The sequence below is a fragment of the Fundulus heteroclitus genome, chromosome 12, assembly GCF_011125445.2.
Source record: "Fundulus heteroclitus isolate FHET01 chromosome 12, MU-UCD_Fhet_4.1, whole genome shotgun sequence".
In the NCBI taxonomy this organism is placed as follows: Eukaryota; Metazoa; Chordata; class Actinopteri; order Cyprinodontiformes; family Fundulidae; genus Fundulus; species Fundulus heteroclitus.
Genome location: NC_046372.1, coordinates 42,225,890 through 42,245,576, shown reverse-complemented (window position 1 = coordinate 42,245,576; position 19,687 = coordinate 42,225,890). Strand labels below are relative to the sequence as shown.

Genomic DNA, 19,687 nt, shown 5'->3' with positions numbered 1-19,687 from the left:
ACTGGTCCTCCGGACAGGTTCCTCTTTGTTGAAACGTTTCATCTCTTCTCCGTGGGACTTCTTCAGTCTGCAGAATTGTGGAGGATAAGCTGCCATCAGAGCACTGATCAGATCGGTTGGCAGCCTGGTGGTCCCCTTTTGCATGTGAACAACCAGGTGTGATTATCAAACTTAGACTTGTCGGTCCACTATGCAGAGGCTCTGCTAATAAGGCTGCGTTTAGCTTATAGTTTTACATTTTAAGTGAACCTCCGTGCTTTTTCTATTATCATGTAGAAGCAAGTAGGCTCCAGCTTCCTCAAACATAAGAGATGAGGAGGCTGCGCATTTTTGGTACTATACTGCCATCTAGTGATTCTGATTGATAGCGGGCAGCATCCATCGACACACACACACACACACACACACACACACACACACACACACACACACACACACACACACACACACACACACACACACATATATATATATATATATATATATATATATATATACACATACATACAGACATCCATCATCATCTCCAGCTCTGCCCACCAATGGACCAGCCAATCCACTTCCTTTCTAAATGCAGACTTGTCATTATCCTGGATCAGGCCAATGACTGCAGACTTCAGGTTTTGCACAGCCGTCAGGTGCAGTCATCTGTGCGCAGAGAAGAGGAGTGGGGAGAGAACCCTCTGGGGGGTTTGTTCTCTGGTCAGTCTACATGCTTGTGATCCACCAACAAGTAGAGCTGGGTGAGCTTATGCTGGCAGACGACTGGTTTAGGTGTCGAACTTTTATTCACAATTACAAAACTGTATTTATTGGGATTGTATATTATACACCAAAGAAGTGCATAAATGTCAAGTGATAGGATCGGAGGACAGAAGCAGCCAGAAGGCCCCTGGAGAAACTGCAGAGAGCCACAGGCGAGATGGAAGAATCTGTTGACACAGCAGCTGTTGGTTATGTCGCGTTTAAATGTTACTAGAAGCCACAAAAGGACACAGAAAACATGTAGAATAAGGTGTTCTGGTCAGACCACTAATTTAAACCTGTCTAGTGGGGAACTAACACTACACATTACCCTGAACACAGCACTAGAGGCTCCAAAAGAGTTGGGTGGAGGTTGACCGTCCAGCTGAATAATGATCCTAAACAGACAGTCACAGCTACCCTGGAATGGGTTAGATCAAAACGAATCCCTGTGTTGTATACCAGTCAAACTCAAGAGCTACAGGAAGCCCAATCTGATAATCGGTGGTTAAACTTGAAAATATATGTTTAGCAATCATTTCCATCCAATCTCAGCATGATTACAAAGAATGATTAGCACAAACAAGTCTGCAGATGTGCAAAGGTGGCATGAACGTCCTGAACAGGCTTGTGGCTGTGACTGCAGCAGCTCAGAGGGGCTGAGTATAAATGCATAGGAATTTTTTCAGCATTTTGTTTTCACTTTCCAACACGTCACTACCTTGTGTTGTTCTGTCACATATTCTGCGTTTGGGACGTATTAAATATGACGTGACAAAGTAGGCTACTATGAATACGTTTGCAAGTATTATTTATAGACTGAAACTGAAATACATTAGTTTTAAAGTATTTAATCAGTGTTATTTTTTAACAAGGTAGTAAGGATCCATTGAGGTCTCTTTAAGATGACTGCGCAGTGTTTGGGCTGCGGCCCAGACAGTCTGTGTTCAATGGTTCTGGAGGCGCCTTGTAGGATGTTTGGAGGTGGCGAGGCTGCAGTCCCCGGAGTGGTGGGGGTCGTCTCCTCTCCACGCAGGGGCGTGGTTCTCCTCCCGCCTGCTGCCTGGATCAGAACCAAGGCCAGCACAGCATTAAACTCCTCCGGTTCCGGGCTGGACTCAGTAACTCATATCGCTTCCCAGAGTTATTAAGATTTGTTAAGTGATGGATGTGTGACCTCCTTTTAGATGCGTGGGGAATCAAGTATAAATCAACACCACACATGCAGGGATTCTAACTGTGAATCGGTTCCCTTATTTCAACATGGACATGCTAACGTGTTAGTTTTTCTTTATCTTTTTCAAAACTGGTTAGTTCACGAGTCAGATCAGCATAATGCGGATGGGAGGCACTGAAGGCGACTGGGTGCAGACTGCAGCACCACCACACATTCTGGCTGTGCACATCGATCCCATTTGGTATTCTGCGGGGCCAGCAAAGAAAACTGCAGTGGCGGTGCATAGTATAGATCGTAAGGTAAAAGGTCATAAATGTTTAAATTACGGGTAAGATTTTATTACTATTAAAAAAACCCGAAATAAATACCCCGCCATAAAACTAAAAAGTTTGGCTGATGCATACAGCATGTTGTGGCCATCGTTTCGAGTAGTTCTGTTTATTCCTGAGCTGCGGTGTACAAACGGATGAGCTGCATGAGTGACTCGGTGTCTCCCAGGAGGGTGGAGGCTTTCTGCAAAAGCCTGCAGGTTTCCCCCATTCTCTGTTGTTGCTGCGTCAAATGATGCGCCGCAGTGCCCTGACTATAAAAGGACCTGTCCGGGCCAGACATCACTCGCATCTCACTTTCTATCCTTCCCGCGCACTCACCATCACACACCTCTGAGCTCCACACACACACACAAGCACACACACGGTTGCTCTCTCTCTCTCTCTCTCTCGCTCTCTTTCTCTCTCTTCTCTTTCCCAAAGTAAAGGAAACATGAGTTACTCCAGCGACATTTACAGCAGCAGCTCCTATCGTCGGATCTTTGGAGATGCGCCCCGGTCAGGTCGCGTGGGTCTGGGCAGCAGCAGCAGCAGCCCGTCCCGCCTGCACTCCGCGGGATACCGAAGCAGCCACCGCAGTTATGGCTCCCCTTCTGTGGTCTCCTCCACCACCTACCGCAGGACGGCGGCACCCGGCCGCGTCTTCTCCTCCATGCCGGACTCCGCCATGGACCTGACCCAGTCTACCGCCGTCACCAACGAGCTCAAGATCATCCGCACCAACGAGAAGGAGCAGCTGCAGGGCCTCAATGACCGCTTCGTGTCCTTCATCGAGAAGGTCCACAACCTGGAGCAGCACAACAAAGTCCTGGAGGCCGAGGTCACGCTGCTGCGCCAGCGCAACAACGAGCCGTCGCGCCTGTACGAGCTGTACGAGCAGGAGATCCGCGAGCTGCGGGCGCGCGTGGAGGAGCTGACGCACGAGAAGAGCCAGATGCACCTGGACTGCGTGCAGATGAACGAGACGCTGGAGCGCGTGAGGGAGAAGCTGGAGGAGGAGAGCCGGCTGCGCGAGGAGGCGGAGAGCGCCCTGAAGGGCTACCGGAAGGACGTGGACGACGCCACCCTGGCGCGCCTGGAGCTGGAGAAGAAAGTGGAGTCTCTGCTGGACGAGATCGCCTTCCTCAGGAAAGTTCATGAAGAGGAGCTGCAGGAGCTGCAGGCATCCCTGCAGGCATCGCAGGTAGACATGAACAAAGTGTAAGCAGAGCAAAAGTTAGTAAAACCAAAATAAATAAAATAACGTCTATATGATAAGAGGCATCTAAGCCGCATAAGTACGTCTAAATGCGGATGAGGGGACTTAGGGTTAAACTAACTGGCTAAAGACGCCTGACTTCTTTAATGGAGTTGATTTAAACGGGACCTCTGGGCCAAGAAAGCTCCGTCCCATCCGTCCTATCCAGTGTTTTATTAGGCACTGTGGCGCACTTTTTCATGTCCCCGAAAGCCCGTGATGCAAGTTTTAACGTGATGTTTTAAATATCTCACACCGTCTTTGGCTTAGCTTGTATAAAATACCAATAAACGTTTTTTTATCCTACTCTCACAGCCAATAAGGCGTTTTAAGTCGAACTTGTAGGAGTTTTCAACACCTTTTCCGCATCCCGAGCCCCTCACATCCTGAGCACTGCGCACTGGGAGATTGATGATGCTGCAGTTTCGTTTCAGCACCAGGCGCTGTCCCGCACGCCTCTGAGCCCGCGAGCCTCCCTGCAGCATTCGCGCGCCTCGTCACGAAGCTGTCCCCAATGAACATTTTAAGCCAACACATTTTTTTTTCCCGTCATTTAACTGAATTGTTGCGTTTTTATTTCCCGTTACCTTCACCTTCAAGTATTAGGGCTCATTAAAATGTAGCAAATACATTTAAAAATTGGGCTACGGCGCCCAATGAAAAAGGTTAGAGGGGAACACGTAAATCCAGGGGTGTGGTCGTCCTCAGGGACAGCAGGGAGAAATATCTTTGCTCCATTTCAAGCCACAGCAGCACAGATCGGAAATCTACAGATTAAAATATGAAACCAAATTCTGTAACATGGTATGTGTGAAAAAAATAAAATTTAAACTAGTAAAAAATAGTCCAGTCTGGAAAAGTTACTGCCCCGTGTTAAGGCAGACTGTAAAGAAAAAGTGACAACTGTTGGGAAGCATATTGGTCAGGCTGTAAGGGCTGCTGGGTAGATTCGCCCGCCGTATCTACACTGCCCCGCGGGGAATATGCTTGGCACGGAAGATATTGACTGCAGTTTTCTGCAGCGGAGGAGCCTGAGTCAGCAGTTCATCCATCTGTCCTGCAGCAGCTCACAGCGCATCAGTGCACAGCACACCCCATGCATCTGTAAACACTGTCTCCAGGAGGGACGAGATCCGCAAATTTAAACAAAACAAAAATAGCTGATTTAACAAAAGAAAAGTGGGGAAAAAAAGAACAGGCTGTTTTTCGCCCTTTGCAGAATTTAGTGTTTATGAATTTAAAACTCTTTACTTTCCATAATTACTCACCTGAAATTCTGGACACTAAGGGCAGCACTATGATTGCGGCTCATCCAAACTTTTTATCTCCTTAGTTAATGCATTGAATCATGAATTGCGGAAAAACACAAATATATGAAAAGATACAATAGAAGCTGATTGATTTAACAGCTTGAGACTGAAAGCAATGTAGCAGTCCAGTGGTTCTGCTTTTGGTGTTGTGGTACTGTTTACCTGAGCTCAACAGTTCAAAGAGTCCATGGAGCAGCTGCTCTGAAACAGATCCTGGACAGAGGGCAGGGACACTCCTGTGACCTTCTCCGCTCCGCTCGCTCCTCTCATGGGGAATGTGCTGCCCCTCAAACTACAAGAACATCACCACTAGTCAAAAAAAATTAAGTACTAACTAAAAACTTGTATTGTCGGCTTTCCTTCATCCAGGTGTCGGTGGAGATGGAGATGAGTAAACCGGATCTGGCTGCAGCCCTGAAAGACATCCGGACTCAGTATGAGAACCTGTCAGCCAGGAACCAGGTCCAGGCCGAGGAGTGGTACCGCTCCAAGTTTGCCACTGTGACAGAAGCTGCCGCGCGCAACCAGGATGCCATCAAGCACTCAAAGGAGGAGCTGAGCGAGTACCGTAGGCAGGTGCAAGCCCGCACCCTGGAGATCGAGGCCCTCAGGGGCCACAATGAAGCCCTGGAGCGGCAGATTGCTGAGATGGAGGACCGCCACAACAATGAGATTGGAGAGATGCAAGTAAGTAAAAGATTCATTATATATTAATTATATGTTCGTAAAGAGACCAACTCTTAGCAGCACAGACCATCAGATGAAATGTTTCACTGATAAATTCACAGCACAAGTTTATTGTTAGAGGGGGCTATCAGATTTCAGTCTGTAACTTTGGTTGTGTGTGTAGGACACTATTCAGCAGCTGGAGACTGCCCTGCGAAGCACCAAGGGAGAGATGTCTCGTCACCTGCGGGAATACCAAGACCTGCTGAATGTCAAGATGGCCCTGGACATCGAGATTGCTGCTTACAGGTCCGATTGTTTTCCAAAGTTAACATCTATATTTCTTTTAGGTAGCAGGGAAACAGTCCACGGTTCTTACATAGCATTAACAGCATTCCTCAACAGTTTCTTTACATGGTCTATTGTTTATGTAATTACTAGAAACAGTGACAAGTAATGGTTGCAAGTCACCATTGTATTTCTGAGGATAGACTATGCTACAACTTACTGAGTTGGTGATTATTTAAAAAAAAATTATCTGTGGTAAACGAAGTAGAACAACCAAAATTGAGTATTTGTATAGGAACTCATGGTTTCAGCACTTTAACAGTCTTCTGGTAGTTTGTTCCAGATAACTGGATGATAAGAATGAAATGCTGCTTCTCCATACTTAGTTCTGGTTCTGAGAATTCAGAGTAGACTTGACCCAGAAGACCTGAGTGATCTGGTTGGTTGATCCATTAATAACAAGGCTGTGATGTATTTAGGTGCTAAGCCATTCAGGGATTTATAGACTAACAGAAGTATTTTAAAGTCTATTCTCTGAGATACAGGCAGCCAGTGGAAGGACTTCAGAACTGGGGTGATGTGCTCTACTTTCTTAGTCTTAGTGAGGACGCGGGTAGCAGCGTTCTGGATCAGCTGCAGCTGTCTGATCCACTTTTTAGGCAGACCTGTGAAAACACCGTTGCAGTAATCAATTCGACTAAAAATAAATGCATGGATACGTTTTTCCAGATCCTGCTGAGACATTAGTCTCAATCTGCCTATATATGGATGTCATTAAACACCTTGATAAAGGCGGTCTCTGTACTGTGGTGAGCATGGAAGCCAGACTGGAAAACGTCAAAGCGGCTGGTCGTTGTTAAGAAGGTGTTTAATTGTTGAAACACAGCTTTTCAATAATCGTACTGATGAAAGGGAGGTTGACGATAGGCTGTAGTTCTGCAGTAGCAATTTATCTAAATTGTTCAGCAGTGGTTTGATAATTGCCATTTTTAGAGACTGGGGGAAAACATCTGACAGAAGGGACGAGTTTATTATCTGAGTCAAATCAGACGCTATAAAACTGTGGGTAGAACATCAAGGCAGCAGGTGGAGGAACTTAGCTGGTGTATGATTTATTCTAAGCTTTTGTAGTTCATTTGGTAGAATTTGGACATTTAATCAAAATCTGTTCTAGTTGGAGACAACTCTGATACAAAACTTGATATGGATGTACAGACTGACTGATCCTCTAATCTTTAGGATTTTCTCAGTAAAGAAGTTAGCAAATTCATTACAGACCCTGGTGGAGTGGAGTTCAGAAGTCACAGACACAGGAGGATGATCTTAGAGAAGAAAGATTCTCTTGCATTTTTTAGTCGTGAGTTATATCTGTAAAGTCTCTCTTTATAGATGTCATGGTGAAGCTAGAGTCTAGTCTTTCTCCACCTGCATTCAGCTTTTCGACACTTCCTTTTTAACTTCTAACTGCTGGAGCACTTTAATTGGAGCAGTGCAGTCAATGATGTCTGAAACTTTAGACTGGAAGTTATCTACTGGTTCATCTACTGGGTTACAGGACAAAGTGGAAGTAGAAGAGTAAGCTTGATCAAAAGTTTCAGTGACATTGTCCTTAAAGATGTGTTTTCTCATTTTGCCCCTTTGACTAAATGAGTCACTGAAAATGTTGCTTTCAAAGAAACATGATCAGATAGAGCAACATCAGTTACATTGACCTGGGGAATGTTTAGATCCTTAGTGATGATCAAGTCTGAAATATGTCCCAGTTCTTTCGCACCTCTGTCTTCAGGGTTGTCAGCATGAATGTTGAAGTCTTCCACAATAATTAAACAGTCGTGGTTAACACATATCACAGATAGGAGGTCATCAAAATAATTGGATCTGGACTTAGGAGGCCTGTAAACATTCAAGAACATAGTTCATATCAGGCTCTTCACCTGGACTTAGACTGGTTTAGTTATAAACTGAAAGCTGTTGTTAAAATGAAGCTCTTAACTCATGAAAATTAAACTTTTTGACACGTTCTATACTTTTTAGCCTCAGTACACTTTAGTTCTATCTTGAATCTTTGGACATAAAACAACAACTTCTGTCTTGTTTGGATTAAGTTGAATGAAGTTCTGACATATCTACTTACTCACAAGTGTTTTTAATGAAATGGAATGAGAATGCTGTTTGTCAGCATTCACATAGCAAGATATCAAAAGATCTACTCTGTAATCTGATGAAGGGTGGACATTTACATATTTGTATAAAAAGGGACCCAAGAAGGCAGCCCTGTGCAACCCCACATTTGATATTTCATAGATATTTGATATTTCATTAGATTTGATATTTGATATTTCATTAGATATTCTTTCATATTTATAAATGCCAAATGACCCAAAGTAGTCCCAGTCTCCCGAGTAAAATCGGCATCAATCTGGGAGACACTTAATTTTACAGTCTATCAGTAAATACGTTCAACTGTGGCAAGCATAGCCCCTGAGATCCTGGCCAAGAGATGCATCATGGTTAAGAACGATGTCATTTAAAGCTAGTACCAGTGCAATTTCTGTGCTGTGTCCAAAATCTGACTGCAACGCACCGAAGAGAGTTTTTATGAAAAATGGGTATGTTTGTTTATAAGCTGGCTTTCACTGAACATTTCCAGGCTTACTGGGTTACATATGAGTCTGTTCTTACAACTGATCTGATATGACAGCTTGCAATTATCGTTATCATGGAAAAAATGTATTTCTCATTTGAGATGCACCGAGAACTTTTGAAATTCAGACTGCAAGGAGGCCTCATCCTTTGTCCTCCTTACCTGTTTGCCTCTCTGTCTGAACAGGAAGCTGCTGGAAGGCGAGGAATGCCGCCTCAGCTCAGTGGGCAGCGCCATGGTCCAGTCTGGTTATCCTGGTTTGTCCTACACGTCGGCCCGGGCCTATGCCTTCGGATCTTACAGGAAGCCCAAGCCAGATGAGGAGGAGGAGGAGGCAGGAGAAGAAGAGGAGAAGGAGGAAGAAGAGGAGGAAGGGGAGGAGGAGGAAGCTGAGGAGGCAGAGGGAGAAGAGGGAGAGGAGCAGGAGGAAGGTGAGGGAGAAGGAGAGGAGGAAGAGGAAGAAGGAGAAGGAGAGGAAGAAGAGGAGGAGAAGCCAAAGGAGAAGGAGGAGAAGGGGAAGGAGAAGGAGAGCTCCACCGGGAAGAGCAGCAAGAGCTAAACTGCTTGTGTCATCATCAGCATCAGTAACTCATCTCACAACCCACCGACCACCTCTGGGTCTGCTCCCTCTTCATGTCATCTCTGTGTTTCCCACTCACTCACTCACTCAGTCACTCAGTCACACCCATCCGCCCGTTCCAGATGCCTCCCACCTCCACACCTGTCCGTATCTGCTCTGCAGATGAGACGGCATCACTTCAGCCACTGTCAGGCGGAGAAGTAGCTTTAGCAAGGAATTTATGGTTACAACAGTAATAAAACAGTTCACATATTTATTCCCCGCCGGTGTTCTGTTTTCACATTTCTGAAGTGCAGAGGGCTAGCATGATTGTCACAACAGGGAAAAGAGATCCAAAGTGAATGCTTCCTCCTGCAATATGTGCCATTGATGATCCACATTCACATTGCAAAGAGCATCCCCGTCTCAGAGGTAACAATGTAGTCAGCACACAGACTTTGAAGATAAACGCACAGATCCTGGAGCATGAGAAACAGCCAGACCAACTTTTATGGTGCTATTTGATTTTTACATGTACAAGTTGGGGAGTCCGTTACATGAAGGATTTTATCATAAAATGCACCGCGACCAGCTCTCGTTCCTGAATGTGAATGTCAGCTTCAAGGCAGGAATCTTATAGCAGAAAAAAAAAAAATGCTTTGACGTGGTTAGGATTTTCTGACCCCACATTCCAAACGCTCCGACTCATTTCAGTCCACTTAGTTCTGCTGTCATCCTGCTTTCATTTACTGCAGCACTGCAACCCTGAGCTTGGAGAAAGTTGTCTGTGCAAGCGTGTGTGAGGCCGTGCGGTGTTGGAAAGGAGGAGCGCTGTCGCTTCTCTGGGGGGAAAAAAATGCAAAAATAAAGCTTTGTGAATGAAAATGTAGAGCTTTACCTGCTGTTATGTGTATTTTTGGAGGGACTATAACCAATCCCTACTGTTGATTGATTCATGTGTCAAAGAGTGTTCTTTCACATCTCAATGAAAAACAAATATTTCTTATTTCTTCCCATGTAAACACTGTAGCCCCTTTGTTCCATTAGGCTGGACCCAGAAAATGAATGGGTGTATGTGAGAGTCTGTCAGCTATTAGATGCTGTGATTTATGGTGTAGAGTCATAAATAAGGGCTATATTAACCATATTTTTCTCTCACTTTGCCCTGAATTATTTGTTTTGCTGTTGTTCTTCATTTGATTTCCTTTGGTTTTGGTTTTGTTTTGACAGATGAATCAAGCAACAGGTCTGATTGCATGGCCTGACACCTGAAGCTTGAATATTAGCTGGATGAGAAAGACTTTTGCTTGTTGTGTGTTCAGTTAAAAAATAAAATGGAATAAAAAAAAAACTTGCCTTAACCATAAATGAAAGTAAAATACACATGTTTTCCACCCGTATCTCACTTGTTCCTGGTAAGAAAGAGGAGTGCTGACACTTTCCAGATTCTGCTATACAACTGTGATTGTACATGCTGCTGTTTCGTCTCAAAGCCAAATAAAGACATTTAATAAACAAAACATTTCCTTTGTCTTTGTGTTTATATGTCTTGGTTTTATTTCTGACCATTGTATGTGAAAGTTTGCAGCACATACTTTTTCTGTTGTTCTGTGTATATCTGGCCTGGTCGCTGCAATAAATTACCCTTCATGAAATGAATTTAAAAAATACTACAGGAAGTCTTAATTAATCCATTGCTTCTAAACAGGAAGTGACTACAGCTTCCAAGAGGAAGGTTGGATGTTGGTCATATTTTGAAGACCTCTCCCCAGGGCTGAACAGAGCCTGACTGAACGTAATAGAAAAACTTACTACTATTTGTGAAACTGGGAGACAGGCTTGCTGTAGGTGTTGAGAGGGCGATACGGAATGCCTTCTGGGACGATACAAGGCAGCGTTTTCCTGAGATGCAAGGGCCACCCAAGGCTGCATCGATTTTTAAGTTCTTTTTCAATCACTCAGCAAGACGGTCTTTTGAACTGCTCACACTTTGGTCCAGAATTCTGAGAGAACCACCAATAACGATCCAGTTCAGAGACCGGCAGCCAAATCTATAGGGTGAGCTTCCAGCCCGAACAGCTGTGTGTCAAGAACCTCCCTGTTTGCAGTGAATGAGAGCGAACTGTATCTGCTGAGGTTCAAACTCTGTTCCCAAACAGAGGTGACACCATAGTTTGATATCAGATCACACAGGGCTCTTCTTACCAGTGGCTCAGAGTGGTTTATTTAAAAATAAATGTTAGTTTTTTGACACTAATGTCAAGTTTAATACATATTGACGCTTCCTGTCCATTTTGTGTAAGCTTTAGTACTGACATTTATCCAGCATTCCATTTGAAAACGAAGCTTCGTTTTTAGTCTGGTTATACTTTTCTGATATGCATTTGTTTTTATGATCTTCAACACATAATTGTAATGAAAAAGCAAAAAAATGTATAAATCTGTAAAGGGGCAAAATCAGTTTTCATAGTACTGTATTTAAGAACCTCTTAATAATTTCACATTGACCAAACTGTACTACTTTTTTATGCTTCCACTGACAGAAAACCTGCCTTTATAGATCCTTCTTAGTGACACTCCTTTCTAATAACATGCATTAACGTACTTTTAACCCGATTTACCTACTGAATATGGCAGCATAAGGAAATGGCAGGAAATCTTTTAGAAATTGTTTTCCAGTCTAGCTTCTTTCACAGCCTGCCTCATTACCTTGCACCCTGCAGTCAATAGCTCCTGAGCAAGCTGGATAAAGTCTTTAAGGTGTTCCCGCTGGCTCATGTCTGCTTCTGCCTGCCAGTGCTGAGAGTTGAAAGATGAGGTGGAGTGAAACTGAAAGCCAACGGCAGCTCAGGCCCGTCGGCACAACTGTCAAGAGCAAGAACTTATTCACAAGCGGACATTTTTTTATTTTCTTAGTGACCATACTTATTTGTGTTCTTCGTTCTCTGAACTAAAGACAAAATTTGATTATTTGGATTGATTGATTGATTAAAAATAACTATTTGTTAATTACGGAAACAAAGCAGCCACAAACCTAACGGATGGCCCAGCCCAGAGGAGCAATACCATCTGACCAAGGTTCCGCGGTTTACACTGATCTGCAGGTCAGTGGTCTTTTAAGGATGAAGTATTAATTCTGGATAGGGAGGAACATTGGTTTGAGAGGGCAGTAAAAGAGGCCATTTTTGTGAAGAGAAAGCTTTCAATAATCTGGTGCTGTCTGATGAGAGTTTATATGGTGCATGACACAGGTGTGTCATATGAGCTTGATTGCAGCAAGACTGTATGACAAGGTGAAGACGGGCAAAGATCATGACAATCGGAGCGTCTCCAGTCAAAGGCTACTTCAGGTCCACTGTAAAACAGGCTGCTACTGTAATGACTGGAAACCAATTCAGCCAGACAAGATCTGATATTGTAAAGAAAACAGTTTATTGAGATGAAAAAATGCTGTAGGTCGAAAGTGAATCAGAGTCCGATCATGGCAGCTTGGGGCTGATAGGTGCTCAATGGTCAAAGGACAAAGGACAGGCACAGGGTCAGAATTGTGATAGCAGAGTCAGGCATGATGGTCAGGGGAAATAACCAGAGTCCAAAATCTGAAAGCAGGTCCAGGGTCAGAGTCGGGTGATCAGAAATCCAGAGACAGTCTACAGCAGAATCAACAATCAAGTCCGACAGAGGTAAGGCAGGCTCAGAGAATCAGGAGGCAGAATCAGGTCAGGTAACAGGCAGGCAGACAGACAGGAATCAGAGTGCTGGATTAAACTCACCGATGGCTCGTAATAATCTGGCACTAGTGACTGGTCTGAGAGCTGGTTATATAGTCAGAGGTGCAGGTGGATCTGGTGAAGGCTGATTAGAACGGGGCAGAGCTGCACAGGGGTGTCAAATGGTGAATCAGACCAGCACCGGGGCGAAGATCACAACAGCTACAGGAGATCCATCATGCCCGAAGTTATCATGGTCTACAAGGAATTCGGATAATGTGGCACAGCTGTCATGATTTGGAGGTGTCTGGTTATGGTTTTGATTTTCTTGTCAACATAAGTCATTGACAAGAGAAACATGAATCTATAGAACATTTGTTTAAGTTCTTTAAGTCTTGCCATATCCAGTTTTCCTTGTTACTGCATTGTCTCACTTTTTGCCTTCTAGTTGCTTGCATTAATTTTTACTTATAGTCTTGTGTTTGTGATTTCAGTCAGATTGTGCCCTTGTATATCTATTCAGCTCCATTCGCGTTTGTTTCCGTTTGTCACCTTCTGCCATAGCCCCAACCAATTACGCTTATTCGGTTCACCTGTCGTCCTGTCATCAAAGTAATGCTTGCCACCTGTTTTCCCTGCTATTTAAACTCCCATTTTTCATGTAATCCCTGCTTGATTATACTGTTTGCTTTACCAAGTTGGTTTTGTCCAAGCCTAGCTTGCTGTCATCAGTAAGTTTTTGCTTTTTACTTTTCATGAAATTATTTCACTCACCAATTTATCCTGACTGCCTGTTGGCATTTAGGGCCCACTCCCAATTTGTTATTAATAAAATATGTTTGTACTGGATGACTCAGCATCCTTAAAATACTGCCGTACTGCTCTAAAGAAAATCATCCATTGATGAAAAGCAAAGCACGGTCTGGGCTCCTTTCTACTTTGCTTGGAGACCAGATAATCCTACCAGAAATGGCTCCACAGTGTTCTACCTGACTGGTCTGTGTTCTTTGGTCCATGCTGTTTGTTCACTGATGCTCTTTAAACATACGTTGTGAAAAATATCAGCCATCCTCCTTCCACTTCACAAATATTTACCCATGTGTGGTGGTGTATCCCAAAATCCTATAATAAACAAGGTTTGTGGTCACTCAAGGAAATGCGAAGATGTGCACAGGGTATGAATACTTCTTGGTATGTGTAGCTATGTAGGAATTACTTTACACATAATGAGCAGACCACAATGAGGGCGTTCTGGCTGCTGGAGTGTTCCTGCTGTTTTTGGTGATGAGGACATTAAAAGCTCAGTCGGAGGTAACAAAACCAAACTAAGTTAATTTTTTTTCCCCGCTGAATGGTTCAGTGATTCAACTTGCTGCAGGTGAAACTGAACTTGCTGCAGGGCTTCAGGATAAAACCAAGATGCTCCTGACCACGCCCTGAATACCTTAGAGAATTGCAAACAGTGCTTCTGTCAGCCTGTGCTGCTGCGTGAGCAGTCTGCTCGGCTGCCTGAACTCAGAGTTATTGACAGCCATTTCCCTACAGTGACACAGAAAGTCCAGACTCAGCATGGACCAACTCCGCCTGCGACCACGTCAGAGGGCACATTTACTGAAAATTAGAGTCCGATCAGCTCAGCAGACCGGTGGTCCTGGCTGGACGTTCTGTGCACTCGTCCTTCACCTGGCCGTGCTGCTGCTACTGCTGCTGCTGCTGCTGTGTGTCCTCAGCTGAGCTGTCAGCAGATTCTGTTGTTGTTCAGGTGCATACATAATTGAACCTCTCCCTCTGCTCTGTTCTCCTGGGACCTTTTTCAGATGAAGCCATAAACACTGCAGCACAGCATTTCAACGCCTCTCATTCCTACTCAGCCTGCTGCAATCTCACAAGCAAGTCATTCCAGGAGATTTATATACCTGCTCTGTTAAATACTCTTCTTGTCCAACTTTCTATAAGGTTTCTGCTGTTCAAATCAGTAACAGGAGGAAGGATGTTCCCAGTTTATAGTTTATTCAAACAATACTGGACAGTTTTTGAAGAATTAAGTGTGAGGTTAGCACTCGGGATGATGAAACAAGTGGATTGCTGTTACAGTCTCATTGTTGTTTCTCGTCCTCTCGTCTGTCTTCCGTCTCCATGTCTGTCTGTGTCTCCCTCTCCTTCTCTTCCTCTCCCTGTACCTCTGATGCTAAATTTAGACTCCTGCATTGCAGATGTCCCAGAGCCCTGCGGTTCTAGTGGAGCCCCGGCCAAAATTTGGGCCGTCCGTGACTCAGAACCACGCGGCGCAAAAACAGCAAACTGTCTGTCCAGCACTGGAGGAGACAGTCATGCCACGATGGCCTGGAGAAGCAGAAGGATTGCACTGCAGCAGAGGATGAAACGGTTTTAACCTAAAAACACTGCAGTCCTGATCCTTGTGTGGGTGGGTAGGAGAGCTGTGATGCCAGGATAATGTTATTGCAGTTTTCTCTGTGGTATCTCTTCGTCATCAGATGTCCATTTAATTTCATGTGAAGAGATCATAAAACAATAAAGCAGAACATGGTTATCATGTTGACCTGTCTCTCATCTTAAAGTTGAATATAAATGACTTATACTAGCTTGTATTTCTTTGTTTTTCTATACAGGGATGATTTGCACAAAATAAAATAAAAACAAACTATTGCAAGCATCTGTAGATTCCAAAATAGACATTCAATAATATTTGAGAATATAAAACATAAAAAAAGAATCCCAAAATATCTTTGTCCTTCCAAAAAAAAAAAAAAAAAAAAAAGTCACGATCCACATACAAATCCCATAAAATAAACAGAAAAATAGATTTTTTAGTTTTTGTTTTATGCATTTTCTAATGATGTGTTCACATTAACTCTTTTCTCAAACACTTATGTTCCAATTTTAATCTCCCTAATTTTGTTAATGCAAAGAACTGCTTTAAACCTGTTAGTTGGGAAAACAATATATTTAGCACAATGTGAGTGGGGGCATTCAGAGCTGTGCTGTCTGCCTGTTGTTAGTGCCCACAGTGAGACAGAGGCCCCACAGCGCAGTTTGCTGTGGAAGCCTATTGAACTGTTGTATTGGGGCTGCAGAGCTCGCTCCTCTTCCATTCCTGCTGCAACAGCGGTAGGTTATTAAATATGCATATCTGCAGGCTGCTGACAGGCCGCAGAGCAACATCAGCACACGTCCATACTCGGCTCAGCACCTAAAGCTTCTGCTGCTGTCTAGTGTTAAAGGTGTGAATTACAGTTGCTTTTAAAGATTTTCAACAATGACAGTAATCAATAAGAACCTATTCATCCATACATAAAGTTGTGTATGGTGTGTAAGACAACATGAATTGACTTCCGAGATCCATCCATCTATTTTCTAACACAGATAGCCCTTGTGGGGTCGCGGGCGGTGCTAGTGCCTATCTCCATCTATCAATGGGCGAGAGGTGGGGTACACTCTGGACAGGTCACCAGTCTATCAAAGGGCAACACAGAGACAGGACAAACAACCATTCTCACACACACTCACACCTAAGGAGAATTTAGAGAGGCCAATTAACCTAACAGTCATGTTTTTGGAGTGTGGGAGGAAGCCGGAGTACCTGGGAAGAACCCACATATGCATAGGGAGAACATGCAAACTCCATGCAGAAAGACCCAGGGCAAGGGTAGGACTTCAACCCAGGACCTTCTTGCTGCATAGCAACAGTGCTACCTGGAGATAATCTTCCTGAAAAAATAAAATAAAAACGGGATTTCACCACTTAGTGTCAGTCTTACCTAACGGATCAATGTAAGCGTTCACATCCCCTCAGCATTCACCGCTCCACCCTGCTCTGTGACTTTACTTAACCCACCACTTCATGGTTGAGTTTCTGGCAGTCCCATTGCTTCCATTTTGTTACAGTACCGAGAGAGGACTGTGGAATGTTTAGTGGTGGAGTTGTCACATTACTAAAATTTTAAGCTTGACAACGATACTAAGAGGAATACTTTACTTTTAACCGATACAATTTTTAGACCGGTACCACCACGGCAATTTTTTTTGAAAGCACAGGGTTATTTTTGGTTAAGAGAAAAAAATAAGTAATTATTTACATTATGACAAACTTCAATTTAACTACCTTAATTAGGACAAAACCAATAAGTAGGGGGTAATTCACCACTCGTTTAGAGAAATATAACATTTAGGTAAAACTTGCTTGTTTGGCAAAACAGTAGACAAGGCAACACTTACAAATGTACAAATGTTGATATCCTTTATTGAAGTATGTACCTTTGATTCTCTTGTGCAATTAATTGTATTTTATTATTATTTATTTATTAGTCCTAGTACAATTTCTGCCTTTCTGGCAATTTTGCATTGTATTTGTTTTTATTAATGAACAACAGCAGCAGAGTTCCCACTTTTTTCTGGCTCCACTATAACCTGTGTTATTATTAGCCACATTTGCCTGAAACAGCTTAACAACTAAATGGAGGAGTGATAAAGAGGGACCAGTTAACACTGTTGTACAGTTTAATCTGTATTTCTTGTTTGAAAAGCAATAGTGTAGTCAGTAGTCACTTATTTAATGATGGATAAGATGTTTCATCACAGTTGTTCAATTCAACTTTTATCCAAAGGGATGAATCACGTCATTTTGGAACTGTAAATTGTTCTAGAAAATAACTTCAGACCTTCCTTCAGATGTGCAGTGAGATTTATGTCTTTATCAAAATGCAATTTTACACATAATTCCAGAAATCTTTCTGTATTGATGTAATTTAGAAGTGCATTATTTTTATTTTATTTATTTTTTATTTTATATGGTATTTATTTACACAGTTTATTTGTATTTTATACTTTTAACTTAATATTAAAGTAATGTTTTGTTTTGATGCTTAGTTTATTGTAATATTTTTGTTTATTGCATTTAATTCTATTCAATGCGTTTATAGTATTATTTTAGTGTCTTCCATGTTTGTCTGTGATGCCTGTGGTAGTTGGGTGCGGGGTTGGTGTGTGTGTGTTGGGTGGGGGTGCCGGTGGGATTGTTCGCCCAGTGCGCCAAACAGGCTAGGACCACCCCTGCATTCAGATCCACACCTCTAAAGTTAGATAGGCAAGTTTTTGAGAAGGGCAGCCTGCACTGAGCATCCATATGCACCAAGTGCTGTTTATTGACCTGAACAAATCATTTACTATATCTCAAATTAAGATGGACATGGTGCTGCTTTAAAATAGGCAATGCACTAAATAGCACTAGCACTTCAGTCCATCGTGTAAATGTACAGGATTTAGTCATTAAAGGGACAGTGTCTAACTAATTTGGCTTTTTATTTTTTTTTTTATCAAGTACCTTTCATAAATACATATTCTACCATTGTCTAATAACATCACATCAAAAATGAGAGCGTTCTCACAGCTTAGAATTAGTGGTTTATAAATACATAAGTGGTGGTGCACCCAATGAAAGACGCCATGTTGTGTCGCTATTTGTGATTGCAGTAACCAAAAGGGAATAAACTTGTTAACCTTTAGCGTTTTACCTGTATATGAAGGAGTGTAAAACAAGCAAAGATGACCATTGAATATTTTACCTGCCGTTCTTTATTGAAATGGAGGACCATCCACGATGAGAGATGGAAGAGAAAGTAACCAAGAAAAGAAGTAGTAATAACCAGGAGAAAATGAGAGGCAATATTGGCATAGCTATAATTACCAGGTGAGGACAATTTGTGAGGGAGCTGGTGTTTGAAATCGATGTGGAGGTTGCAGGTTTTCTGCTGGATAGGTACGTTAATTCAATATAACAGCAACATTTATTTGGCCGTTATGTTACAAACAGGGCAGTGTAGTCCAGCAACTACTCCGACAGAGATGGAAGACACTTCCATCTAGTTATTACACACTTAATGGTGAAGCACCAGAGCACTCTTCTTAGTCATTTGTAGTTTATTTAGCGCACCACCAGATGGGAGTAAATCAAATTAAAACACTTGCTTTGTTGACAATAAAATAATGAAGTTAAACATTAAAAACATGAGAATTAAAGAGGTTTTCACATCTGTAATCTGGAGTTAAGAGCAAGGTTTTTCTGATATCTTTATTGGTATTAATGTCTGGACCCTTTGCACTGTTTGTCAACCCTTAGCAGGTTGACAAACTCCTCATCACCTGTTCCGCCTAAACTCTTACCCAGTAAGTCCTGCATTCAATTTGAAGATGTTTTTTTTACTGGGAAAATAGAATAAGATGAGTGTCATGGTTTTTAAGTGTTTGGCCCACATGCAGACACAGACGGAGCAGGAACAGTTTTAAGATGTTTATTTAAAGGCTCAACAAAGGGGAGAGCACACGCTGTGTGCAACAGGTCGACGTCTGAACGTCAGAGCTGGAACGACTGAGGGAAAAAAAAGAGGATGTGTTTACATAGGATCGAACCAGGGGGAAATGTTTCAGAAGCGACGCCGCTTACCGTTTGGATGGGGAGACCTGTCTGGGGGGGATGAGTGAAAAAGGAACTCTGTGACCGTAACTCTCAGATGGGAGGTGGCGGCTGAGTGACAGGAAGGCTGGCAGATGTAATGCAGGCCGGGGGCCTGAACAGCACCACTGCGGCGGCAGGCAGGATAAGCAGCTGGAAGAACCAAAGTGTGACTGATGAGCCAGGTGAATCCAGGAAGGAGGTTCTCACGCCCGGCTTAGTACCACCAAAGGAGTAGGAGAGGAGATGCCAGAGCAAAATCTGAGGGGCGGGGATTCGGATGACTGATCCTCAGAGCACAGAGCCAACATAGGTGAGTAAATCCAAAACACGACAAACTGGAGAAGATAGGAGACAGGATTAGTCCAATAACAGGGTTTCCAAAAACTCACAGGTACGAAGCACAGGAGGCAGCTCTGTGGCCTAGGCATACCACAATGGGGTAACACTCTGGCGTCTTCCAGCTGTCTGTGCACTCCTTTTAAGTCAGAGACGAGGTTCTTGATGAGCTGCAGGTGCGGGCCACGCCCACCCGTAAACTGCAGCCACCTGTG

The 19,687-nt window shown here is 43.2% G+C and overlaps 1 protein-coding gene across 1 annotated transcript; it reads left to right on the top strand.

The window, feature by feature from the left end:
• The first annotated feature begins 2,478 nt into the window (after positions 1-2,478).
• zgc:65851 (Filament_head and Filament domain-containing protein) lies at positions 2,479-10,476 on the top strand. Its single transcript, XM_012879521.3, has 4 exons — positions 2,479-3,433; positions 5,167-5,484; positions 5,648-5,772; positions 8,582-10,476. The coding sequence occupies exons 1-4, from the start codon at positions 2,684-2,686 to the stop codon at positions 8,952-8,954; spliced, it is 1,566 nt and encodes a 521-aa protein (XP_012734975.2). The 5' UTR covers positions 2,479-2,683; the 3' UTR covers positions 8,955-10,476.
• The last annotated feature ends 9,211 nt before the right edge of the window (positions 10,477-19,687 follow it).